Source organism: Candoia aspera, chromosome 4, assembly GCF_035149785.1.
Source record: "Candoia aspera isolate rCanAsp1 chromosome 4, rCanAsp1.hap2, whole genome shotgun sequence".
Lineage (NCBI taxonomy): Eukaryota > Metazoa > Chordata > Lepidosauria > Squamata > Boidae > Candoia > Candoia aspera.
The window spans coordinates 24,529,883-24,555,684 of NC_086156.1; the positions used below are offsets into that span (position 1 = coordinate 24,529,883).

Below are 25,802 nucleotides of genomic sequence, written 5' to 3' on the forward strand. Positions count from 1 at the left end.
CAAGACTGGGATTCCTCTTTCCTTGTTTACATTGACTAACAGTTGCTAGTCATGGTTACTAAATCATGAAAAACAAGCATGGTAAGTAAGGCCTAAAGCCTTGTTTGTTAACACAAACATTTCAATTTTATGGCAGCTGAAGATGGGATTTTACATTTTTTATTGCACTATCAAGTTTGAAAGATCTTTCCCAGTTCTGAAAGAAGGGAGTTGAGTCAATATATTTCCAGGTTTAAACTCTATGTATTGTGTCAGACATACTTTTTCAACAAAATTGAAGAGGCAAAAGTACAAAAGAACTTGGACCTGACAAAGGAACTGGACAGAATGAAAAATTAAGATGAACATATATTTTACCCCCCCCCCACACCAAAATACTAGCAAATCAAGGAATTATTGTAATTGGTGAGAAGTTAGGATATTATCCCACTACAAATTACTCCATGGAGAATGAATCTGGAGGGTTAAAACAGATGCTGTAGTTTGGCAAATGGCTTTAAACAGACTGAAGTACCTCTACTACATCAGAGCCTAAGTAACCTTTCATTTACTCATGCCAATTAAGAATAAAAACAACCACCCACCAATCAGAGAGTCTACCACACGAAAGTATGTACTGTTGCAAAATGCCACTCAATGAATTGGAAGCAAACGGTATATTTAGAAAAGCAAATGAAAGGGGCCAGGCATCACTATCAAAAGAGTGCTGTTCTCTTTTGTGCCTCAGATACTAAACAGATTTACTGTGTGCCCTGCAAACTCATGAGCTTCTGCTTGGTGTAACACATTTCCATGCCATGTAAACCCTTCTTATGCAGGGCCAGAAGAAAAGAGATCTCTCTAGTTTGTCTTTTCTGTGGCAAAGGAAAAGACAAGATGATGACTTTCCAGCCCATTGCACTCATATAATGTTCTCATCAATCACTCTAGGGTAGGTCTTTGTTATCTATACTAGAGAACTGTTCTTGATTTTGCAGTTCACAATGCAGCATGACTTCACTAACTACATTAGGGTTATCTTCAATACATTTGCAAGAGCGAAAATGAACAGAAAAACTAAGGCTTAAGGCAGGAGTGTGAAAAGTGCAGGCTACATGCAGTCTCTTTTTGCTGCCTCTAAAGCCCTTCTTGCTGGATAGGCCCAAAACGTGAGAGCGGAGAGGAGGAATTTTAAAGGGCAAAATAGGTATCCTGCAGGGCTTAAGGCACCCCGTTCACCCGTTAACACCCTGGCCCCACAAGCTGAGCCACTTTGGGCCCTAGACTTCCCTGCTCTTTGAGTACAGCCCTGACATGTCACACCAAGGTTGGGGCAGCTGGCAAGCTGGTGGAGTTGTGAATCTCTGGCCGAAAGATTCTTCTGTAGGTGTTCTGAGAACTCATCTTTTCATTCTGCTTGTACAGTTATAGGCTTCACATTTTCCTAGATAAAATTCAGCATTCTGGGTAATTTTAGCATTCTTCCTCTTTTTTAAAGCAATTTTCTATTTCTTGAGGAGGAAAGACCCCATGCTATCTCTACAAATTACTGCTATATATGTAGGTTGACAATGGGGGCAGTTTCAAGGTCTTTTCAAAGAGAAAAGCTATGAAAAAAATATTATTTTTAAGAGGACGGAGGGGGAGGGTGTTTATGTGCTTGGACACAATTATATTTTTGAAAATACAGTTCTGAAAAGGATAGAAGATGGGAGATAGGACAAGGGCTGATCTGTCAAAGTTTCAAAATTCAGGCAATTTTCAGTAGGCTTTTATGGAACATCATACAAAAATTTCTGTGTTAATTTTTAAATGACAAAAACTTCTTTAATGAAGTGTTGTTCCAACTAGCTCAATAATGTCTAACAGTTTCCTCAAGGACTCTACTTACCTCTCATAAACTTAAAAAAAATCAAAACATGCTGAGACGGAGCACTAGTCGTTATATGGCAAAACACGATAAATATCTAATATGAATCAGGCATGGATTAGCTGCAAATAAACATTTGAGAGGCAGGAATAATATAGAAGTTTAGGATGGCATTGGGCAAAATGTCCAGAAAATCCAGGAAGCTGGATAAAATCTTCCCCATTTTAGCTTTATATGGAGAACATGTATGAGAAGGACTTTTATCAGTAGATATATTGCAAAGTAGCACAACAGTAACCATTTTATCTGGTCACATATGAACTAACCCTAAGATGTCTTGCCATTGCCTTCTGACCTTTTCTCCTTGTTTTTTTTAATGACAATTCTTATTTGCTACTCTCTTCAGTTTAGCACTGAATGGAAACTAACGGGCAATTATAATATGGTTTCTGCTTACTCCACAGCATTGTGCCCAACTTTGGCTTTATAGAAATCTTGCATCCCTGGAAAGTATGAGTTTAGGCAACAATACAAGCTGCTTTGATGGAAACAAGACTACTGGCTGCAAAACATCATTTGCATCTGCTCCTATTCCTCTCACCCAACACTAGTCTGCAGTCACACTGCTCTGCATCTTGATATGGTGTGAGGGGGAGCCTTTTTCATGGATGCTGGGAACTGTTTCATCATGGTGGTAACTGAGGAAAGAACACCCAAAGATAATAAAACACATATTTAGGGATGGTTTGATTTCCCACAAGTCATTTTTTTTCAACAACTCCTCTGTTTCAGTCTGTGTTGTTTCTCACTGAGTGACAGACCTGTGCATGACATACTTCAGTAATATGAAGCATATGCCTCATAGTACACTGTTGTTTTCCCTTTACTTCAAAATTAGTCTTTCCAATTTAAAATACATGAAAGACATCTGTATACTCTTTCATTAGAGTCTCTTCATATGTATAATATCCTATGCATTCTTTTGGAACTGTTTTTGTTAAACTATAGGGTAAAGACTTGGGAGAAGGACAATCAGAATGCATCCTCCCCTCTCTCTTACATTCTTGCTTTGCTTATCCAAGAGAATATTTATTAAAGCTAACTTGAAGTGAAATCATTTTATACACGAGTTCTTATTTTAACTTGAACACTGCCTCGCTCCAAAAGGTCTTTGCACTGCTAAAATAAAAACGGAGAGCCAAGTCTTTGGAACCCCCATTGCTAGCCTGTAACATAAGCCTTCTGAGATCTGAAGCTGCAACAAGATTACAGAAAGTGTCCAATTCTCAAACAAATACCAAGCTTGAAGAAACAGAAATACAGGAAGCTACCCCAGACCAAGTTCAATTACTGGTCTATCCAGCTCAGTACTGCTGCTACCAACTGGCAGTGGAAAACCAGAGAATGACCCTGGAGCTCACACTGTGTGCTCTACCATTGAATTATGTCCCTTTCTAGATGATTAAGCATCAGCAGTTACGCTGGTCAAATTGTCAATCTGCCAGTGAAAGTAAAACGGAATATTTTGTAAGTGAAATAAAATGCTTACATCCTAAGTGCTTATGCACATAACGTCTTCTATGTCATGAAAACATCCCTATAACACTAAACCCACTATCAGCGATACTGGGGTGATGTAGCACAATGTTTACATACTGTAAAATATTATAATAGAAGCATGAGATGATAGATGTGATTAATCAAAACAAAGTAGAAAGTCCTCCTATTTTGGTTGAGATGGACTCCTGCCTCATTTACACTGTGGATTTTCAAAACTATCTCCCAAAAGTAAATTCCCTAACCCTTCAAATATCTCTTTCTTATTCTCTTTGTTTTTTCTGTCCTCTTTCTTCTATCTCTTTGACTCTTGACTAGTTCTGTACCTGACCTTTATTCAACCCTCAATCATCCCCACAAAATTGCTTTTCTCATACTTAGGGGTTTTAACTGATCTATACCTTCAGTCTCAACATTCTAACCATTGTTGTTCTCTCACAATTACAATTCTTACATTCTTCTAGACTAGAAGCTTCTATACTATATAGGTGCAGAGGTTCCTATACAGTCAAGGCGTATTATTTCTGAAGTTAAGCACAAGATTGTTTGCTAGCTATCTGTAGTCACAGCAATGAACAAAATAAAATGTACTTGATATGTTAGCTGGGTCCAGGCATCATGATAAAAAATCCTATAACTGCTCTTTGTTCTCTCTTCTCCTCTTATGCAGCTGTAAGTGGTTTAGATGGTTTTGCTTACCAACAGCTTTAACCAACAAATTCTGGTTAATGTTAACCACTGTTTTTTAAAAACAAGCCTACCTAAACTGTGGGTTATGCAGCTGGCTTGTTTAAACAAATCAGAAACACAAGTTATTTGAAAACAGAAGGTAATATTATGAACACTTTCACATGTCCAATGACAGAGAAGCAGAGAGCTTGATTACATAACACTAAATATGGCGTAACATGATATCAGAACAAAAAAAAAATTCAAAGCTCATATACATCTAAAAATAATCAAGTGATACTATTCTGCTGGAATTATTGTATCTCTTTAGATGCATGTGCAGTAAGTAAATATTTGAATGCTTTACCACATGAAAATAATCCCTTCATGAAGGATTTTTTCCTCAGGTCTTATTCTGCATGCATGCAGATTGGGGGGTTTTTTTGGTAAAAAAAAACAAGAAAAAACAAAAAGACACATGCCCCCCCAAGAGAGAGAGAGAGAGAGAGAGAGGATAGAATTGAAACCATTTACTCCTACTCATTTCTCCATTCTGAAGAAATACCAGTTCAGAAGGGTTTTAATTCGGTGCTTTTTTCCCTTAACTGCACAATCTTTTAGGTTCTGCAATATTAGGTCCACTTTACCAAAGTGAAAATTATTTCATTGGCCAAATTTCTAAAGGATTAAGCACCCAAACAGTACAGCTCTGTACTTCATTCATGTCTCCATGCATCATTTTCTGTCTGCAGGCAGCTACACTCTAACTTTCCAATAATGCGTGCCTTTGTCTGGGCTTCCCTTAAAAGTTAAAAACATTCTCAAAATAAAGGAAGTTCTATCTGAACAGATTTGAAACTTAAAGAACCAGAAAGTGGAATAGCACGATGATTATCGAACATGGCAACAAAAAACAAGAAAAAGTACAAATCTTTATAAATTTGGGAAGAAACAAACTTTAAGAGAATTTCTGTTTGGATTTTTTTCCCCACTGACATCATCCTCAGGAGTCAGTCTTAGGGTTAACCATTAAGTCTATTTGACTTCAGCAGGAAAGCTACGCACTATTTAGATGTTTGAAAAGAAATGCTTAAAATTGTTGCTTCCTCTTTTTTAATGTCTTCTCTAAGTTTTCTGGAAAAATTTGCATGGACATGAATAGAAATAATATCTGGTACAGGGATATATGCATAGTTATATACATGCATATATCCTTATGCACACTTCAAACCCCCACATTTCAGATTTCCACGTGCAGCAAGGTTCTTGAACATCTACTAAAACAATATAGAACATGCAAACTAAGTTAAATAACACACAATTTATAACTCAGTGTTAAACACTAAGATAGCATCTGTGCTGTAGACCTGCTAAATATTCTTCCTTTTTAAACACCCTCTTAACATAAAGCACTACAAGGGCCTATTAGGGCTGTACAAACATCTGGATTCAAAGGAAAAAAGATGATTGGGAGCACACATTGATGTGCATGTCATGCCTGCAGCCAACTCCCCAAAGAACCAATGCCCCAGAAAAAAGACACAGCTTCCTTTAAGAAACTGCTGACAAGCACAATGTGCACATCAATGTGTGCTCCATTGATTTTTTCCTTTTTGAATCAAGATGGCTGCACAGCTCTTATGTGTATCTTGTGTATATTAAATACACAAAACAAAAATCCTTCTCTTTTGAATGTTTTAGACTCTTACTACTCAGTAAACAGCATCCCTAGTTCCTTAATGGTATCTTAAAATCTTGATCTCACAGACCTAAGAAAGGTTAAGTACTTTCCTATTTGGAGGAGATTAAGATACCTATAGTAACAATGTACATAAAAACAGGGTGGGCAACCCTCCATATGCGGCCCTCACCCTAATTTCAAAGCCCCTTTTCAAATGAGTTTTGATTTCTATTCTATTCCTAGCAGCCAGGACACAAAAAGAAAAAAGAGAGGCTGTGAGAAAGAGGGAAAGGGAGGAAAGAGTTGTGAAGATATGTTCAAGCAAAAGAACAGGTAGCTCCAAGGGTGTCTGCAGGGGAGGTCAGAAAATGGGGGATTCAAGCAGGTGATTAAAGCTCTACTCCTTTTTAAATTGCATTGCACACACACAAAAAGGGGTAGAGCTCAATCAACTGGTTGCTCCCTCCATCTTGACTTTTTTGACCCCACCTGCATATGCATCTGGGTGGCCCTGCCCACTTTGGGCTCTGGACCAAACAAGTGCTTGCCATTCCTACCAGCCTTCAATAGAGAAAGAGTTGTTTTCTCATGGATTGTCATTCCTATAAAAAGTAGAAGAAAAAGCAGAAAAGCTACTATTAGCAATAGTCGTATTAATCTGTAGTCTTTAAACAGGCAACACTGGAATGGTGGTAACCCAGTGATGTCACTGGAGTGGGCATAATTAAAGTCATTGCTCCCCTTTTTTATTTCTAATCTCTCTCTCTCTCTCTTTGTGGTTTTTTTTTTCCTTCAGAAAATACAGTAGTGTATAATGCCTTCCATGGGTTTTATGTACATTTGTTGATTCTTTTAAAGGTCAGAAAAGTGGGGAAAAGTCATGCCACCAAAAACAAAACAAAACACAATTTTGTCTCCAAAATTCAGCAACATATTCCCAGGGGACTCTTTGACTTGCAAATACTGGAGCATTTTGCAGACAGTTGTGACTTTCCCAGCTTTATCCCACGAATATACACTAATTTAAGATAAAATGTATCTTGGAAGAGATAACAAAATCATAGGAACAGATGAAAGTTGCTTATGCTCCCTCCACTGCTTCATCTGACTCAGCATTTTTGTTGAAGCCACAGAAGGAAATGCCTCCTGAACCAGGAATATTCTTCATGCAAAACATGATCCCCACCACTGAACTGTAGTTCCTTCCTTTAGCAGCTAATAATAAAGGCTCTGGCCTTTCAAATGTAAAAAGAAACTATGGCCTTTTTAGCATGAGCACAAGTTATGGCAAGCTTCTCCTCTGCTTCCTTGTCCTTCAAAACTGATAGATGAAATCTAGGCCCTTCTGATTGGGATTTCTTGCCAAGCACAATCTGTCAACAACATGAACCATAATTTCATTAAATTTCTTCTCAGTCAAGATCTGAAACTCCAATGAAAATATTGGAGGAATATTTTTTGAGGAAATATCTACCAGGTTAGATGTACCTAACCAGCTGGTTAGATACATCTAACCCGGTACATATTACCTAAAAAAAGTTTTTTATTATATGTATGTTTTAACTATTTTATTCCATAAAATTATGTACAAACCTCCCCTACCCTTGTTTTGATACCTTTATAGTTTCGCTAGGAACACCAGGCTCTGGAACTTTATTCAAGTAAGTGGTCAAGTCTTGATCAACATGTTCAAACACCAGTGTTAATTTCGTTTCTCGTTCAGTTCGGGATACCGTGCATACATCAAATAACCTAAGAAGGATGAAAAGCAAAAATGCTACGTAAAATGGGTGGAAACCATTAGAAGAACAATGCAGATAAATCTCTTTACTTAGAATGAAACTTGAAAAGTAAAACAACTGTACTGAATTCATTCCATTCCAGAACCAAACACAATTTTCAATAGAGACAAGGGATCAAGATGGCCAAAGTTCTTAAAGCCTGAAAGACATGCTCCTACAATAAAGCTGAACTTTTTCTTCACAGTATTATGCCACTTGGGTATCTTCTACAGAACTGCACAACTATTCATTTAAATATTCATTGGAGCTTTTCTGTCATATTTTGTTGTATTTCATTTTATCAACAAGGTATCAATGGTGTCTGAATAGCAGTCAGAGATACAGCATGGATTAGTACTTGTCCTAAGGCAATTAAGTATGCAATACTTCTTTTGTGTTCTGTAAAAATAAAGTGCAAGTTTATAATGTAGGCTATAGATATGCATGAGCTGCAAAATGCTTGCCAAGTTCCTTATCCATCTAATTTTAAATTATTTTTTAAGATCATTTTGTGCTGCAAAGCAAAATATTTTAGAGAAAATCAAAATAGTAGGTTGTGACAGTCCAACATTTAGTTTGGAAGTGTACCCAACTGCCCTCCAAAAAGGTAAAGTTAAGCTGGTACCATAACCATAATTCATAATATTGATTTCATACATTACTTATTGTTTATAGACTTTTTTTAATGACTTGAACCCGGTTAACCAAGCATTTGTAGCTTAAAGCACAATAGGAACACATGGATTTTGATCAGAAAATGGATATGAAATATCTTACAATATTATAAGCTTCTAATGATATATATTAGAATATAGTTAGATGGTATTTCAGATTTGTTGTTTTCTGCCCATATTTCTCTATTTGTACCTAACTTTCCTAACTGTACCATCCATTTCTTATACTCTCTCAAAACATAATAAAATAGCAAAGCACAGTAACCTGTTTATCTTTTCAAAAATGAAAAATTTTTGACCGCCATGTTCACCATGAAAGCCACATTGTGAAAAGGCAGGCCCCGCACTGGAACCATTCTGAGCCTCAAAAAATGTCCTCATGTTAGCAATGCAGTCTTCATTTTTTTGAACTATGGTCTGATTATAGTATTCTGTCTTCAGTATGTAGTGCAGACCATTTATACAGTAAAATAGTAACTCAACAAAACATTATCTATCTATCTATCTATCTATCTATCTATCTATCTATCTATCTATCTATCTATCTATCAAATTTGTCACTGCCCATCTCCTCCGACCAGCAGGACTCTGGGCGGTTTACAATATAGAATATAGAATAAATAATCATTAATAAATATACAATAAATAATAATCATTATCATACATAGAGCTATTTTCATATTCAAAGGAGAAGGGCAGGACTGTATCCATCACCAAACCATTCAGGAAGCAGCAGAAACTATGGGAGAATAAGCAGGGAGTTACTTTCTCAGCATCAACACTCAGATGCCTCTGTCCTAGACATGCACTCTTTCCAGGCTCCATTTCCAATTGTCTCCACCAGCTATAATCTCTCTCTTGAAGGTATCACCTGCCTCTTGTAAGTAAGCTGCTCATATTATAGCACCAGACAGTTCACAATGTAGTCAAGAGAAATACTTTGCCTTTGTCTAGAATGTTTTTTTAACTCGAGATATCAAAGAGGTTCACATATTGGCTAAGAATTAATATCCCAAGGAACAAAGAGTTGAATCAAGCTGTAACTTTAATTAACCCTTTCACAATCTTGATTTTTCTTATGTTGATTATTTAATTGTTTTAATTGGTTTTTATATTCAATTTTAATGGTCAGTTTTGTTGTACACTGCCCAGAGCCACCTTGTGTGAGATGGGTGACCATATAAATTTGATAAAATAAAAATAAACTAAAAGCACAGTAATTTATACAGTTGATACTGATCTGCCATTTCAAAGATTACTTGAGCTATGTACAGAAGTTCCAATCAAGAGTGAGGTGAAAGGAGCTCGCTATAGTTTACCAAATTCAGCCACATTTATTGTCAAGTGAAAGAGAACTGAAATATGATTTAAGAAGTACTTCTTGTATCACAGGAAAGAAATGAAGAGAAATGTTAACTTCCAATAAATACCACAGTATTACTTTGAGCAGGTGCTATAACCTAATACAGTACAGTATTTCTTACCAAATCATGACAAAGGGGCTAGTAATGATTAATCCTATTCTAATCTAATGAAAGAAAAGAGCATATCCCCATACATTTTAGAAAGTATATATTTGGAATAAAGAATCTGTGGCAAACAATAAGTTATAGAATAACTTTACTGATTAGTCAAATGACCATATCAAAAATTTGGGCATCAGCTACTATAAAATATAAAATATGATATCATAAAACAGCTAAAATACAGTAAGATAAGATAAAATATACTATGGTGAGATAAAATATAGTAGGGTAAAATAGAGATAAAATTGTAAGATAAAAATGCAAGATATAATAAAACGAGTAATAAAATACAGAAACAATGTGAGTTTAAATGAATTCATTACCTTTACATGCCACCACAATGTGTTCTATAAATTGCATTCTCAGTTGGACAGTCCTAACTATAAACTTAACAGTTCTACTGACCACATATGTATTTGTGCCCTGGAAGAAGTAACATAGTCTTTTGTTACAGTCCCAGTATATGGTTCTGTCAATGTCTGAAGGTACTGAGCCCTCGCTGGGGCATATAGTTGGCAGTTAAATAGGACATGTGCAATGTCTTCTGCTTCAGATGCTCCACAAACACATGTCCTCTCAAGGTAAGGCACTTGGTGGAATCATCTGTATTTGACCATAGAACGAAAAGAGCATATCCCCATACATTTTATAAAGTATACATTTGGAATAAAGAATCTGTGGCAAACAATAAGTTATAATGACTTGTCAGGCTGGATGTCTGAGTATAGCTGGACTATCTATGCTTTCATTAAAAAAAACATTTTGGATACAGTGCTCTGTTAAAGGAGGGGAATCATGGAGAGGAAAAAAAAATCTATGACTTATATGTTCCATTATTAAACTGCTCTAGTAAATTAGCCACTAGATCTTCAGTGTGTAGATTGCTCTGCTCATATAAGATCTGGATTATGAATTATCTGAACCTAGAAACTATGGTAGTAGAAGTAGATCTGTTTCCACAGATCAGATAAAGGAATAATGCAGATTCTACTGCAATTAAGTGTACGTGTGTTTTAATTCTCCAATATATTAAACATCCCTTAGAAAACAGACTGGTGATGGCCATTCTAATGTAAAGATGAAACCTACCAATTGAGAGATTAACAATTATGCCATTTGATATTATCTGATCCTACATCCTTATTTGTACAATTCAATTTTCATGGAACATTAACAGTTTTGAAACAATTATTTTCTGTCTCTCCATCTAAATAACCCTTCTGAACAATTTGCAATCTTTCAAGCAGTGGAAGCCTCCTGCAGTTGGATAGGGATCCAACTTTCTGTTCACTGTAAAAATATTGCCACTCAACATTCTTAATTTTTCTTGAGAAGGAATTTAAAGGTGCACTGCCTCTGTACAGCCAGATCACTTTACATTAAACCTCTAGTTAAGGTTAAATACCCTGACATTTTAAAGGGGTTTAATCATTTCCAATGTATTTATACAGGTCATATACCTCAGCACACACAAACACGGAAGAGATAGGAAGATCTGAAATCTCAACATAAACATTGGAAAATATTTCCAGCTGAATGTTTCTGTCCAACAACATTTACTTAATTTTTAAACACCTTTTTTTTGCCAAGTATTAATACAACTGGCAAAAGTACTCTTTTGGCTAATGCAAGATTTTTAAAAAGATTCCACTGTGTAGGACATAAACACTGTCAATGTTCTGCATGCTTCTTAAAGAGCAATAACAAGCTTATAACTGCTAGGTCTTTTTAACTGAAAGGGTTTTAGTTTTTAACTGCATATTACTATTTGGTTTGGGGATTTTTCTTCAAAGTAGGGATTGTGTTCTTGAATTTCCTCCTTAAAATGTTATCACACTGTTTTAATGGTATGGGTTAATAAGTAAGGTTAGTCATGAGGATTATGACTTCTAGTAAAAGAGACAGTACGGCTCAGAACATTGACTTTTGGAAAATACGATTGGTATTCTATTGGGGGATTTCCTGGGGGCACCTAATTGGGCAATAGTTTCATACAAATATTGAGAAGCAGGAGCATCAAAGAACCCCATAATATAATTGCCTCAGACACAGCAATAATCTCCTATAGCACCTTCTGGAAATGGTCATCCAAATACAAGATAAATCACTGCCATCCAATTAAGCCTATCTGGAAAGTGCTATGATCAGTGGGACTGAAAACTGCTGAGATCCAGGAAACCTAAAGGATTTCATCTCATCTGTCTCTCTCCAAGCATGAAATTGTACTTCAGGTCCTCTCACAGATCAACTGACACAATTTATGTTCCAAAATCAGGCTTGAATTTGGATCTTGAACTGACCAGGTGGGTGGGTGGAATTACTATTTCTCATTAGCATACTGCAAGTTGAATGACTTTATGAAATAAATGGAACAAGCATCAACCCGTGTTATTTGTTCATTCCAGCTCTCTTACTGCATATCAGTGTAACTTGCAGTAGATGACACTGTAAAAATATTTAGTGACTAAAATCTGCAAAAATTCAGAAAATCCAAAAAGGAGCTAATGTTTTTTCAAAGAACTACAAAAGTATAAAATATCTGAATATTTGATTTATATATTAAATGTATTTCGGATACATTCAAAGACTACAGAAAGGCAAGCAAGGCAAAGTTCATTAGGAATATGTACCACTGCCAGATTCTGAATAGATTTCCAGCTACAGTCGCCTACTTTCCCCCATTTCTCTTGATCCTTTCTATTTCCTTTGAACCTAGAAAGCTCTTGAACAGTAGCAACGCAGCACTAATAGTTTACTTCTGTATCCACCCAACTGCTATGCTAACCTCTGAAACTGCAGAGAAGGAAGGAGCGTATGGGTGCTCTTCCGCCTCGTTTGGAAAAGTTACCTGAAATACCCTGTTCTTATCCTTTTTTAATGCCAATGTTTGATTAGCAATAAAAGTCAACAAAACTTTGCTGCTGCAAATAACATTATTTTCCAGTCAGGCTTCTTACCCCTTCTGAAAGTGCACTGGTTGTTCAAATGTATAACTTGTGTTAGAATATAGACAGGAGGAATGTAACTCTATTTTCTGAACAACTCAAAAGTTTTTGATATCATCAGCTGTGGTTACCTTCTGGACTGCGTTTTTGATGGGGTGAAAGAAAAATGTAGCTGGGAGATTTCTGCTCTTCCCCTGAGATTCAGTGCTTGGGTACTCAAGGATCCACCTTCCCTTTTACCTTATTCAGAATATAACTATTGGCAAAATCATTCAAATATTTGTTCACTAGGAAGTGATACATATGCAGGTAACACCTATTACTATACTATACTATATTTGGCATAGACATCATTCTGGGAAGCCAAATTTTTCCTTCCATTGCCAAAATGTATGTATCAGCCTACCCTGTCCAAATGTACTGGACTTCAGCTTCCAGTATCTCTAGCTACCAAGTCATGATAGTTAGGAATTAAAGGAGACAGTCTAACTAATCAGGAAGGCACTAAATTGGGGAATGCTGATATATAAGTTATATTATACCCAAGTCCTGAGAGAGTCATTTTTAAACTTCCAGTGGGGCAATCATTCTTCTTAAATAAAGAAAACAAAACTCAACCTTTCTTGCACAGTAAAAGAAAATGCATCAGGACAGATGTTTTAGATTTCTGTGAGGCGGTTGCACCGATATGGAAGAATTAAACGTACAATCCATTATTTTATTATTTTAAAAATGTGTGATAGTACCTGGAACTCTGTATATATCATGAGATTTATGAGATTCTGTAAGTAAATCCTGCAAGAGTTCATGCATACATGCACATCACCTTTTAACTGCTGTATCCAGTGATAACAGGCATGTGTGAATAACTCAACACCAAATTATCAGCACTGAGGAGTTTCAAGCCATCCAGTGTCAAGGCTTCCTAATGGAATCAAATCAATTTCATACATTCAGTTACCAATCATTCTGCAAATATCAAGGAATGAGAAAGCACAATATACGTCACAGTGTGAAATAGTACACTGGGTCAGCTTACAGTGTTAACATGTTTTAAACTTTGCATCAGAACGATGCTTTTGTACTCCACAATAGTCACTTATTTGACTCAAAGCATTCAGGTATTACCAATCAAACTATTCATTTATTTATGAATGGAAAAATAAGGTTCTTCCAAAAATGAAAAAAACCTCAGGGTCAAAGTCAACTGAGTAAGGTCAGACTGGACAAATATTCAGCATACAATTTTGCCTCCCGACCCTCAAAAGCAAGTCCTCCTTCCCTAGTTCTCTTTGGAGCTATGAATGTCCAGTCTGCCAATTTCTATTGTGGTTTTGGAATAGAGACACAGGACTAGTACAGACTATGCCAAAACCATCAAATCAATCTTCGCTTCCATTGCGTCTGTTCAAGAGTTATAAAGGACACTGCTTCATTACTTCATGATGACAGCAATCCAGCGAAATGTCTTAATGACAACAACATTGTTTGAAGGAAACACTGGCCAATCAATTGCACTGGTAAATATGTACCATTTGTCTGAAAAATGGATCTGCCTATTAAAGACAGTACTTCAGAAAACTCACAAAATAGCATCCGTGCTATCATATGAGTGTCAACTCAGAAGTAAGTTAAAGTTACATTCCAAATTCAGTGAAATGAACTTCCAAGTGAATGGCTATAAGATTTTGGAGCATGTTAAGTCTTTAAAGTACCATGTCATCACTGGCTGCTTGCAGTGCAAGAAACTCACATGGCATTCCTCTAGTAAAGGTAGGCCACTGTAGTGTAAAGTAGGTATGGAGCAGAGAAATAAATCAGTGATGAAATAGGAGTGGACTGGGCACTGGCATTCCAAGTAAGGAAAGTGAAGGGAGGATGAGGTAAGGGTAGTATGTTTATTAGACAGGAGGAATAGAGGAAGGGCAGTATACGGTGAATGTAAGAGAAGGGTCTGAAAGCTCCGGTTGCACCAACTTTGCTGAAGCTAAACAAACTAGCACTAGTTAATTCTTGGATAGGAAACCATCTAAGACTGAATGACTAGTTTCACACACTGCACTAAATCAGATTGTGTTAGCTTTACAAAACTGTGCAAATCCAAATCTATCAAACAAATCCCTTTATGGCTTAGAGTGATACACAAACTGAGCCAATATAAGTCCTCACGAAACAAAGGTGGAATATAAAGATAATTAATGGTTTTAAAAAAGGAATTCTGAGGAGAGCTTTTAAGGATGACAGAGAACAGGCACTATAGAGTTCTGGAGTAAAGTATAAGACCTAGACAGGTATAACGTTGGAACCATTTGAAACTGTAATACTCATACATGCAGTTTGGGAGGAGATGGACTCAGGGCATATCCACTCTTACCACTGAAGCTGCTCCTGTTCTGGGTTCATGCCAGCTTGAATCTAAGCTGGTTTACAAAAAGCTCATCCAGGCTGAGATGCTTTGGCAACAGTTTGTAAAGTATTCAATCCAGACTATATCATCCTAATGGACAAATAGTCAAATATACCTATAGGCTAGCTGGAAGCTAAGGTGAAACCCTTCTCCCTTAGGTGACTGGAAAAATGGTAAAACCCTGGGCCTTTTAAAAAAAAACCCAGGAGGAAAGTACCTATTCCTCCACCCACAATATTTTTCTTTTGGTAACTGGCCTGCTTGAAGATCTTAACCATTATGCTATTCTATTGGGAAGGCACAGCTATCTAACAGGCTGCCCAGTGAAGTATTAACTCGGTATATTTGGAAACCATCTCTATTGAAATCAATGAGTATCACATCCCATGTAGGTTTCAAGTGGCCATTGTTATTGCAAAAAAAAAATGTGCAAGAACTTAAATTACATGTTGTTTGAAGAAACTGTGACTACTGATTAAACTTTGGCTGCAAAGGAAACTGAATGAACTATCTAGCAGCAGCATTAATTCACTAGAAAACTAAGTTCTATGAACAGTTTTGATTTTGTTGTTAAAATACAACTTTCAGAAAGATTGTTCCTATCACTGGCAGCATTTGTTTTGGAGAATGCAATAGGAATGAAATGTACTTCCATTCTTTTTTTAATGGAAATGCTCACCTATAGAAAGGAGAATATGTTATTTAGTTTGTGTATCACTACACCGCATGCTGGGATGCAGGAACAGCATGTTGGCTTATAAGGCAGTCCTTAGAGATCCTAGATTACAAAAAATAGCATCACAATTGAGCTAAAACTGGGCTTTGGCTGTGCTTGTAGCATTCTGGCCAAAATGTGCCCAAACCATTAAGTATTGTATCTTTCCCTTTTATCAGGGATGATGCATGTGGCATATGGGCAACTTACTAAAAGCCCTCTCAGTGCAAAGGAGAAAGCTTGTAGTTCTTACACTGAATGGGCTATATGGTGACAAGACCATGCTGAAACAGTCTTCAAAAAGTTGGCAGCAACTTTGTAATAAGAGCTAGGTAAATTGGGAAAGGAAGAGGGTTTTAAACTTCCCTCTCTACTAATCAAAGCTGCACTGAGATTATTTGGTCATACATTTTGTGTGTAGTGGTGGGGGCACATATTGGCATGCATGTATACATCATACATAGGATATGAAGGTGTGCAAATGAACGTTCATGCATATATGTGACTCTGCACATGCAGCTCTTGGGAATGAGAAGGTTGTTCATCCTAATGTAGCGTGTAACCCTGGGATTTTTATGTAGTTATTTTTATGGCAATCTGTGTTCATCACCATAGAATAGAAAAAAAAATTATGCTCAACAAAGTTGAGGGAAGCAGAAAGGGAATACAACAAATAAGGTGGATGGATGGGATCAAAGAGATCTCCAGAATGGATTTGGAAGAGCTACAAGTTACTGCTGGAGGCAAGTGAAGATAGCTTGATTTGCAATACTAAGCAGTAGAAGCTAAAATGGCTTCTTTTTAATTTCTGTAGTTCCTTTTTTTCCTTGTTAATCTTTTAACCAGGAGAAACAGATAAGGCATATCATTATAAGAACTTAGGTTTTAGGAAAAAAGAGAATTTCTTGCTGGTAACTGTGACTTAATTGATTACATACTGTACATGGACAGGATACACAGCCAGGGTCATCTACCCAAAGAAGAAGATGGACAATTTTGTATCTTCATGCATTTCTTTTATTTTACAGTCTGAAATAAAGCATCCTAAAGTATGCATCTGAAAAAAAAAATGTCCCAAGAGATTCTTGTCAGAAATTTTCAACTATCTCAATTGTGATCTTTACCACAAAGATTGCATTTACTAACATAAACTAGTTCCATTAATTTTTGTCATGTTGTTAAAATATTCCCTCCCAAACTCTTGGTTAAGTTTAAAAAAAATTCCAGAGCAAATCATTCAGTAAATTGATGCCCCTTTTTGCTGTTTCTCTCTATATCATTACCAGCCAGTACTTTCCTAACTCCCACTGCCAACAAAAATGAAAGCCCTCTTAGTTAAGAAATGATTGAGGTGGCTTGCTCTAATCAAATTGGAGCAAATGTTCCTTTCAAAGGTAACTGCCTACTCAGCAGCTGTATGCAAACTACTAGATCAAATGTGGTGTGTGTGTGAGTTTGTGTATGTGTATGTGTGGAGGGGGGGGAAGGATCCAGAATCCTTCTCCAAGTCCCCCCCCCCTTCAATTCCCATCAATGCTACTGATCTGGCATGAAAGATGTAGAGACACAAAAGCAACTGCATTCATAATGATTGAGAAGTATGCTGAGTGGATAAACAGTAATCAGACACTGCCAGGATATAACATGATAATTTTGAGAGGGGAAATTCCTAAGAACCTTAAACAGCAACAGATACTTCGCATCATTACCTGAGTAAGTTTCATCTATAGAGTTTCATCTACATATATTAGGAGTCTGGGCTGTCCCAGTACTTCGTGGCAAGAAAAAACAAAATCCCCTTATGCATCTTTTCATTCTGCTACATACAACTTCTCTCTTCCAAATCTTGCACTAAGCAGTAATTTTGCAACAAGGTTCAATTAAAGTTATAATTCATTTTTTAAACAATATGACCTCATATCCCAACTGTATTTGTTGTTTTCAGCTCATTTCAATAGCTGCATCTCCTCCAAGATATGACAAATTGCCTTTTCAAGATTAAAAATTGTCTTTTAAAGCCATGTGACTTTGAGATCACTGCTTACATGCAGTTTGTACATCAGTCATGCTCCTTCCCAAATTAGTTGACAGATGCTATGTGAGCTCACTACAATGTGGTAATTTTATCAGAATAATGGCAACAATGGGCAGAGAACATATGGAGAGGAACACAAGTGATCAAGTTAGTTGAGGTGATTCTAATGCCCAGGAACTTATATTCCCCAAAATGTCATTTTCAGATACCTGTTATGAGCTGAAATCTGCTTAACAGTGAATGTACATGATCAATTTGCTATAGTTTGGGGACCAGACTTTACACTGACTTGTGGAAGACCTACCTTGCATACATTGTATTTCAATAATACAAAGATGTTCATGTGGCTATCATGTGCCCAGGTGCTTATAAGAAATCTAGTGCAGATCCTTTCCTGGAAGAGTCATTTAGGTGAGATGGGCCGCCATACAAATTGAATGAATGAATGAATGAATGAATGAATGAATGAATGAATGAATGAATAGGACAGAAACAACTTTAGACGTTGTTTCATAAACAGCCAGTATATGGAGTCCGTGGTGCTCTGATCACTGATGATGTTACCTAGTTGGGTAATGAAATGTCTGCAAGCAAGCAACCAAGCTCAGAGAACACCAAGGACCCTGAGCTACATATATTCTATTCTACTGGAACCCAGTATATTTAGTGGCATCTCCCATGGTTTCTGGCAAGGGTTTTTTTCCCATTATCTGCCACCTGATCCTTTTAAATAAAGATGCCATGAATTGATTTGAGAATTTTGGCATGCAGAGCATGTGCTCTATTGCTGATTTGGGCCTTTTCCAACTTGGTGTATTCCCACTACAGTGCAAAGTCTAGTTCACAGCCCATAGTAATCTGTTAATGCACATCCAAACTTACGTAGCATTCAGTTTACAAATAACTAGAAATTTTCAAAAACAGATATATGGAGTGGCATAGTGAAAACAAGATATGTGGATGCGATTTGCAGTCAGTGAGCTGGGTTAATACTTGAAGAAATACTGGTTAAAGGTCCTTCTCAGCCAGGAAGCCTCCTTGTTTCAAGTTAACCTGTCATGCAGGGTTACTATAGGATAAACTGGGGGAGAATTCCAAGTATACTGCCTGTTTTCCAATACATAGCTACAAAGTTAGCTATCTACCGACCCCTCTACTCCTCCCAAAGACATACAGGTAGTCTTCACTTACCGACTGGCCGCTTAAAAGCCATTCAAAGCTACAATGGGGCCTGAAATAATGACTCTCACAAGGCCTCCATGATCACGTGACCAAGATTCGGCCATCCTGGAAGCAGAGGCCATTTTGGGTCACATGTCCGGCCTTTGGAACCAGGAAGTCCTCCAGGCTTACAATGCTGGATTTCTGAGGCAGCAGGCCCAGTCACGTGGTCGCACTACTTCCTGTGATTTAGCAGCCAGCAGAGGGAGGCTTGTGTGTGCCTTACAGTACTGTACAAGAAAGGTAAGTACTTTTTCCATTCAGTATTATACTTATGCTTGCCTTTAATTTTTTCCCAGTTTTTGTTTAACTTAAGTAGAGATTTGTATGGTGCCACGAGTGTTCCATCCTCTGTCTGCCTGATTTTTAATTATATTTAACAATACTGAATGCTGGTTTACTGTTTTTAAAACAGTTGTTTTATTAAAATCAGATTTATATACAGTACTGTACAGCAATAAAAGCTGCAGTTTACTACAGCAGGAAAAAAAGTTACAGTACTTTTATTACTGTATAGTACTGTATATAAATCTGATTTTTATAAAACAATTGGCAGAGGATGGAACATGCATGACACCATACAAATCTCTACTTAAGTTAAACAAAAACTGGGAAAAAATTAAAGGCAAGCGTAAGTACTACAGTTCTACAGTACAGTACTAAACAGGTTTAAAGGTACAGTAAAGGTAAAGGTTTCCCTTGATGTAAAGTCCAGTCGAATCCGACTCTAGGGGGCGGTGCTCATCTCCGTTTCTAAGCCTTGGAGCCGGCGTTGTCATAGACACTTCCGGGTCATGTGGCCAGCATGACGACTCGGAACGCCGTTACCTTCCCGCCGAAGCGGTACCTATTGATCTACTCACATTTGCATGTTTTCGAACTGCTAGGTGAGCAGGAGCTGGGATTAACAACGGGAGCTCACCCTGCCGCGCGGTTTCGAACCGCTGACCTTCCGATCGACAGCTCAGCAGTTTAACCCGCAGCGCCACCGCGTCCCATTAAGTACAGTACTGTACCTTTAAACCTGTTTAGTACTGTACTGTAGAACAAAGATTCCAATGAAGACCTTACAAAGTTTTTAATAATCAACCATTAATATTAGTTGAAAATAACAGTAATATTAACTGAAAATAATACTACTGTAGCCACAAAAGCATTTCCATAGTCATGTTTTGGTGGAAAACATATGACTATCACACTCCGCCCCCTACAATACTGCAAAGTAACTCCTGGTTCGCTTAACAACCGCACCATTTGCTTAACAACCAAAGGAAACCACAAACCCCAATCTTGAATCACTTAATGACTGCTGTGACTGGCTTAACAAATGCAGTAAAAAAAGGTTGTAAAAACGAGCCTGGCTCACTTAACAACCGTTATGACTTACAACTGAAAATCTGGGCTCAATTGTGGTTGTTAAGCGAAGACTACCTGTATGACAATGTGAAAGATATCTGGTCCAATACTAAGAAAAAGTGGAGCATGTTCTCAAATAAAGCATGAGCAAATATAATTGTTTACCAGGACCAATTTTATAATAACTATCACTCATATACAATGCATTTATGTGGTGGTAGTTTGTCAGAGGCACTTCTTTAGCAGTTTTATGAAAAACAGGTCAGCCATTGTGAGCGATGACAGCTAATAGAGAAGCATCTGAGTTTTAACTATACAAAGATTTCTGCTCAAAAGTTTTTTTTTTCAATAAGAAAACACAAAACCATGTGGCATGCATGTATGCCAGGAAAACACAACAAAACATTTTTCTATGGCTAAAAAGAATAGCACTTTAAAATGATACCTATGCTTATTCAAATAGAACATTTTTTCCCCAAATATATTAAGGCATATGTGTACGTGAGTAACTATCCCAGAAGTGAGTATTTTGTTTTGAGTTTAAAAAAAAAAACTCTATGAACTAGTTAGGTATGATTCCTGGGCTGTCCAAGACCACATACAATATATTTTAAAGCTGTTTATTCCGTATTGTCCAAACTACCTGGATTTTGCATACAAAACATATACAAATACTTTTGCTAACAAATGCATTTTTAAAAAAAATCAAGATAGGGGTGTTCTTATCTAGTTCAAAGAAAATGTATAGTTTAAGAAACGATTCGCTAAAAAGGCATTATATAGTCCTGTACTGAGATAAAGAAAAGCATCACATATTGGCTATTATTAGGGTCTAGACCTTGTTCTTAAAAATTCAATAGGTTTACAACCTGTTAAATATAAAGAGCTGAAGCTCAAATTCATGCAGAAGAAATCTTTTTCTTCTGCCTGCATCCTTTCTGACCTTAAATTTAAGAACTGCAGAGTCCATACAAATTCTATATAATAATCAGTAGAGACAATTCTGAACTAGACAAAGTTTGATTCTGGTTTTAGTACAATGAAAGCTCTACATGAAATGGTTTATTAATTGATAATTAAATAAAATGTATATTCTCAGCCTGTTTTTAAATGTCTTAAATGTAGCACAGTACTGCTATAATTAGAATTTCACTGACATATAATTAGAGTATGTATTTCTTAGAGTCACCGGTGGTAATACAACAGTGGAACTGACACCATACTCACCTTCTGATGTACAGACTACAGAATATACAGGCAGGGAGCACAGCAGTCTACCCCAATGATATTCCTACTATATTCTAAGCACATCCACAGAATATATAGAAAACAGACTAAAGGAGGTATATGCACTTCTAAAAAGCATTACGTTGGATAAAATAAATGTTATGGGCTCAACATGGCAGTGATATTTTGTTTTCATCTTTTAAACAAAGGGTTTCTCCCAGATGTCAGTGTTCAATTATATGAAATTCAACTTCTGTGCGCGCAAGGATAAGAAAACTTATCACAATAGAGTTTAAATCAGTGTTTTTCAAACTTGGCAACTTTAAGATGAGTGGACTTTAATCTCCAGAATTCCCTAGCCAGCATGCTGGTGGGGAATTCTGGGAGCTGAAGTCCATACATCTTAAAGTTGCCAAGTTTGAAAAACTTTGCAATAAACTACCAAAAATACTGCAAGATGAAGGCATTACTTAAAAGATAATTACAGAGAGACTCTGTAGCCCCAGAAGGGCTCCGGCATTTAAGGTCGTCACAAAAATGCAATTCCACAAATACTACAAAGCAAAGAAGAATCCTAAATGATATCATCAAAGGTATACTTTATATGTTCACTAATCATATTCTGTTTATTTATTTTAGGCATCTTTACCCTGTTCTTCAGCTGGCAGGGATCCCAGAGGAGGTCCATTTTGGATTGATATACTCAAACCAAGAAGTTACTGAGGCAGAAGTAAGACTGAGGTTTTCGCCATATTACAAATGTGCTAGCTATCCTCTACAGTAGTTGTCCCCTAATGGCCATGTTGGCTGGAAATTCTGGGAGTTGTAGCCCCAACCTATTTAGAAAGCATCAGGTGAAGAGAGAAAAAGAGATGCAGTTAAGAAAATGGACCATGAGGCATGAATTTCTCAAGGTAAATGTCAGTTCATGCACCATATTTTAACTACAATCTTTCTATGTCAACATAAGGAAATATTAATGCTCATTGTATAGAACAGGGTTTCTCAACCAGGATTCCGTGGAGCCCTAGGGTTCTGCAAGAGGTCACTAGGGATTCCCTGGGAGATCACAATTTATTTAAAATATTTCAAATTCAGGCAACTTTACATTAAAGAGATAAGTTTCATTCTTTCCTTTTAGTTTAAGAACAATGTTAATGCAGGCCTACACATGAAACCAATATAATAATTTTGTAACTTCTGGCCCATATTTGAACCTGAATGTGCAGGGGTTCCCCTAGGTCTGAAAAATGTTTCAAGGGTTCCTCCAGGATCAGAAGGTTGAGAAAGGCTGGTATAGAATGAAGGAGTGATATTTAAAGTACTTTGAGCACATAATAAAGGCTTCATATAGACACAAAGTAGTTTTCTGTTTATCATCAAATAGGCATCTAGATAGTAATTCTCTGTTCCGTCATTTATTTTTCACTGGTTTTCCCCCTGCTTTGCTTGTTGTTTGGCACTAACTGGGGATAGAACTTTTGCCAATCTATGGCAAAGTATATACAACACATTGAGACTTCATATGTTTTGTTGTTCTTTTGTAGCATATTGTGTGAATCCAGACATTGTGGGTTATTCTATATTATGGTTTAGTATAAAGATGAATGTGTTAATTGCTTTATTAATAAACCGTGGTTAAGCAAAACATGGATTAGTGCAGGATCTGAAACTCCAATATCTCAAATCCCTAAAATAATTTAATTTGTGAGATTCCCCACTAATAAATAAAACTAACAATTTTATTGGGGTTGGGCAATACATACATACATATAATTTGCTTTGAATAATTACATTTTAACCTTTAAACTTTATCATGGGTTTTTCATGCTTTGCCATACCACAACTGCCCACTGCTGCCTTTTATTTCTCACATCTCTAACACATGCTCTTAGCCAGGTCAGCCACAGATAGAGACCCATTTTAGGGTCATACATCATGCTAAGCTGTGGTTTGCTTAACAATAGGGCTTACTGAATAAAACACAATAACTGGATTTACACAATATACTAAGCCAAGAATAATCAAACCATTTTATGCTTTAGTATGTTGTGCTATAACTTGAAAATTGAGAAGTTGATGTTTACAATTGTATGGATAGGGCATTCTGATTATAGGACCATGATAACTGAAAAGAAACAAAAACATTTGCAAAAATTCTGTGTTAACCATTTTACATATTAACATCTTGAGACATACTCCCCATGAGATAAAATCATATGAAGTAAATTTCTGGAAAGATGAACAAATATCCAAACAATTCTTCTTGTTTGAACCCTAGAGATTCAATTCCATACTTTAGGAACGGTGTTAGTACTTTGCCAGCCAGTCAGTCGGTCTTTTATTGCAGTCTCAGACCAGTACAAGTTAGTACTTTAGTATCTTGCACTGGCTGATTCAAGGCTTTGTAGCTGAAATTAATTTTCCTTTTTTAAAAAAAATTAAACTATATTAAGATTTCAAGATAAAAAGATAAAAGCTAACAAGAATGAAAAAAGTAAAGTAAGAAAACAAAATAGAAAAAAAGGGAAAAGTCAAAAGTGCGGAAATAGAAAAATACAGAAAATACAGAAAAGGAGTAACTCCTGACTCCCAAGTGTACATTTGCATTGAACTCTTACTCTAAATTTATAACATAGCTTTCATTAATTCTATGGTCCATTATTTATTTCTAATGATCAAATCCAGATATCATGATTTCACTTTTTATGCAAAAAGTCCAAAAGGGGTTTCCAGGTAGCACTGAAATTACTCAATCTCTTTTCTCTAATCAAAGCTGTCAGTTTCACCATCTCAGCCAACTCCATCAACTTCACCATCCATTCTTCTATGTAGGTAATGTTAAATCTTTCCACCTTTGGGCATATAAAAGTCTTGCTGTTGTCAACATATATACAAACAAAAGTCCCATGGGTTCTTTCTAACTGTTTGTCCATCAGCCCCAAAAGAAAAGTCTCTGGTTTCGATTGTATATTTAAGAACTTCTGTATTTATGTAATCCCAGAATTTTTAGCTTTTTTGCATGTCTACCAAAGATGATAAAAATTCCTCTCTTGTCATTCAAATTTTCAACATACTGTACATTTGAAGTCCCTTTGTACATTTTAGGCATTTTATCTGGTGACAAATACCAACGATACACCATTTTATAAAAATTCTCTTTAAGATTATGACACCGTTATAATCTGAAACTGATTTTCCAAAGTTAGTATCTTGGAAGTTAACAAGGGAGAGAGAGGGAGCATGAGAAAGAGTTTTTTTCCCCAAAAATATTGTGCACTCAGTGTATTTGTGAACTTAGAAGCCATTGCTGACATCATGCATAGCTAATATTACTAGAAATAACTACATCTACCAGGGTTTTGGACAGCTGGCTTAAGCAACGGAATCACAGCTCAATCTATAAATGCAAAGCAAAGTATGCCGTTGTTTTAACATTTGGCCCACACACAAAAAAACACTATCTATTTGATATGGGATACTTTTGCTTGAAATACTCTACTTCTGACTCATATTCCACAAATGCAGATTCCAGTACATTCAAGCTGACAGGTGGTACAAGATGCAACGAATATAATCACAATCAGAAGAATATTTACAGATGCATTACAGCAGGAAATACTCCTAATTTTACACACAGGAATTTCCTGGAGTCAATGTCATTTATTCCTGGCAAAGTCTATTCTTTGTCTATATATACTTCATGTTTTCTGCAAGCAGTGCAGTGGTATCTTACATAACTGATTAATACATTTGTGCCAGATTTATATATTCTGGACAGTAACGACTAATTAAACATTTAATCTTTCTATCTGAACTCTGGACTGGGTACACTGAATTTATCTTACCAAATGCAATTGAAATGCCAGTAGGATGTGCTTATGCACATGGTATGCTTAGTTATTTATACATGAAGCTTGGCTTTGACTGGTTTTCTAGTAGGGGAAAGGTGAAACAGAAGAATTTCCAAGGAGTTTCAAACATTTTAAAATTCCAGATTCTCTTAAAACTAGATTAGGAACCAGCTTCTGAAGCCTCTTGATCTGTATATGCATAGATTATAAAATGAACCTTAGCAAGAATACAAGAAAGGAACATTTTGGAGTTCTTTCTTTGGTTTCAATAGTAGGTGATATAAAAGAGTTCTGGTGCTGTTCTC

General features: G+C 36.5%; 2 protein-coding genes and 1 long non-coding RNA gene across 6 annotated transcripts in view; all 3 read right to left on the minus strand.

Moving 5' to 3' along the window:
- The window catches only part of HEPACAM2 (HEPACAM family member 2), a 268,902-nt gene that overhangs the window by 128,261 nt on the left and 114,839 nt on the right, over window positions 1-25,802 (minus strand). The gene's annotated exons all lie outside the window — the stretch shown is intronic.
- Window positions 1-25,802, minus strand: part of LOC134497748 (uncharacterized) — a 110,939-nt gene that overhangs the window by 64,880 nt on the left and 20,257 nt on the right. The gene's annotated exons all lie outside the window — the stretch shown is intronic.
- The window catches only part of CDK6 (cyclin dependent kinase 6), a 103,624-nt gene that overhangs the window by 63,700 nt on the left and 14,122 nt on the right, over window positions 1-25,802 (minus strand). For all 4 annotated transcript variants that reach the window (XR_010067939.1, XM_063303628.1, XM_063303627.1 and 1 more), the window contains exon 3: window positions 7,373-7,508. Coding sequence is in view for 3 of the 4 variants with exons in the window: in XM_063303628.1 (XP_063159698.1) it covers window positions 7,373-7,508 (136 nt within the window). In the remaining variant the exon portion in view is untranslated. The remainder of the gene's footprint in view (window positions 1-7,372; window positions 7,509-25,802) is intronic.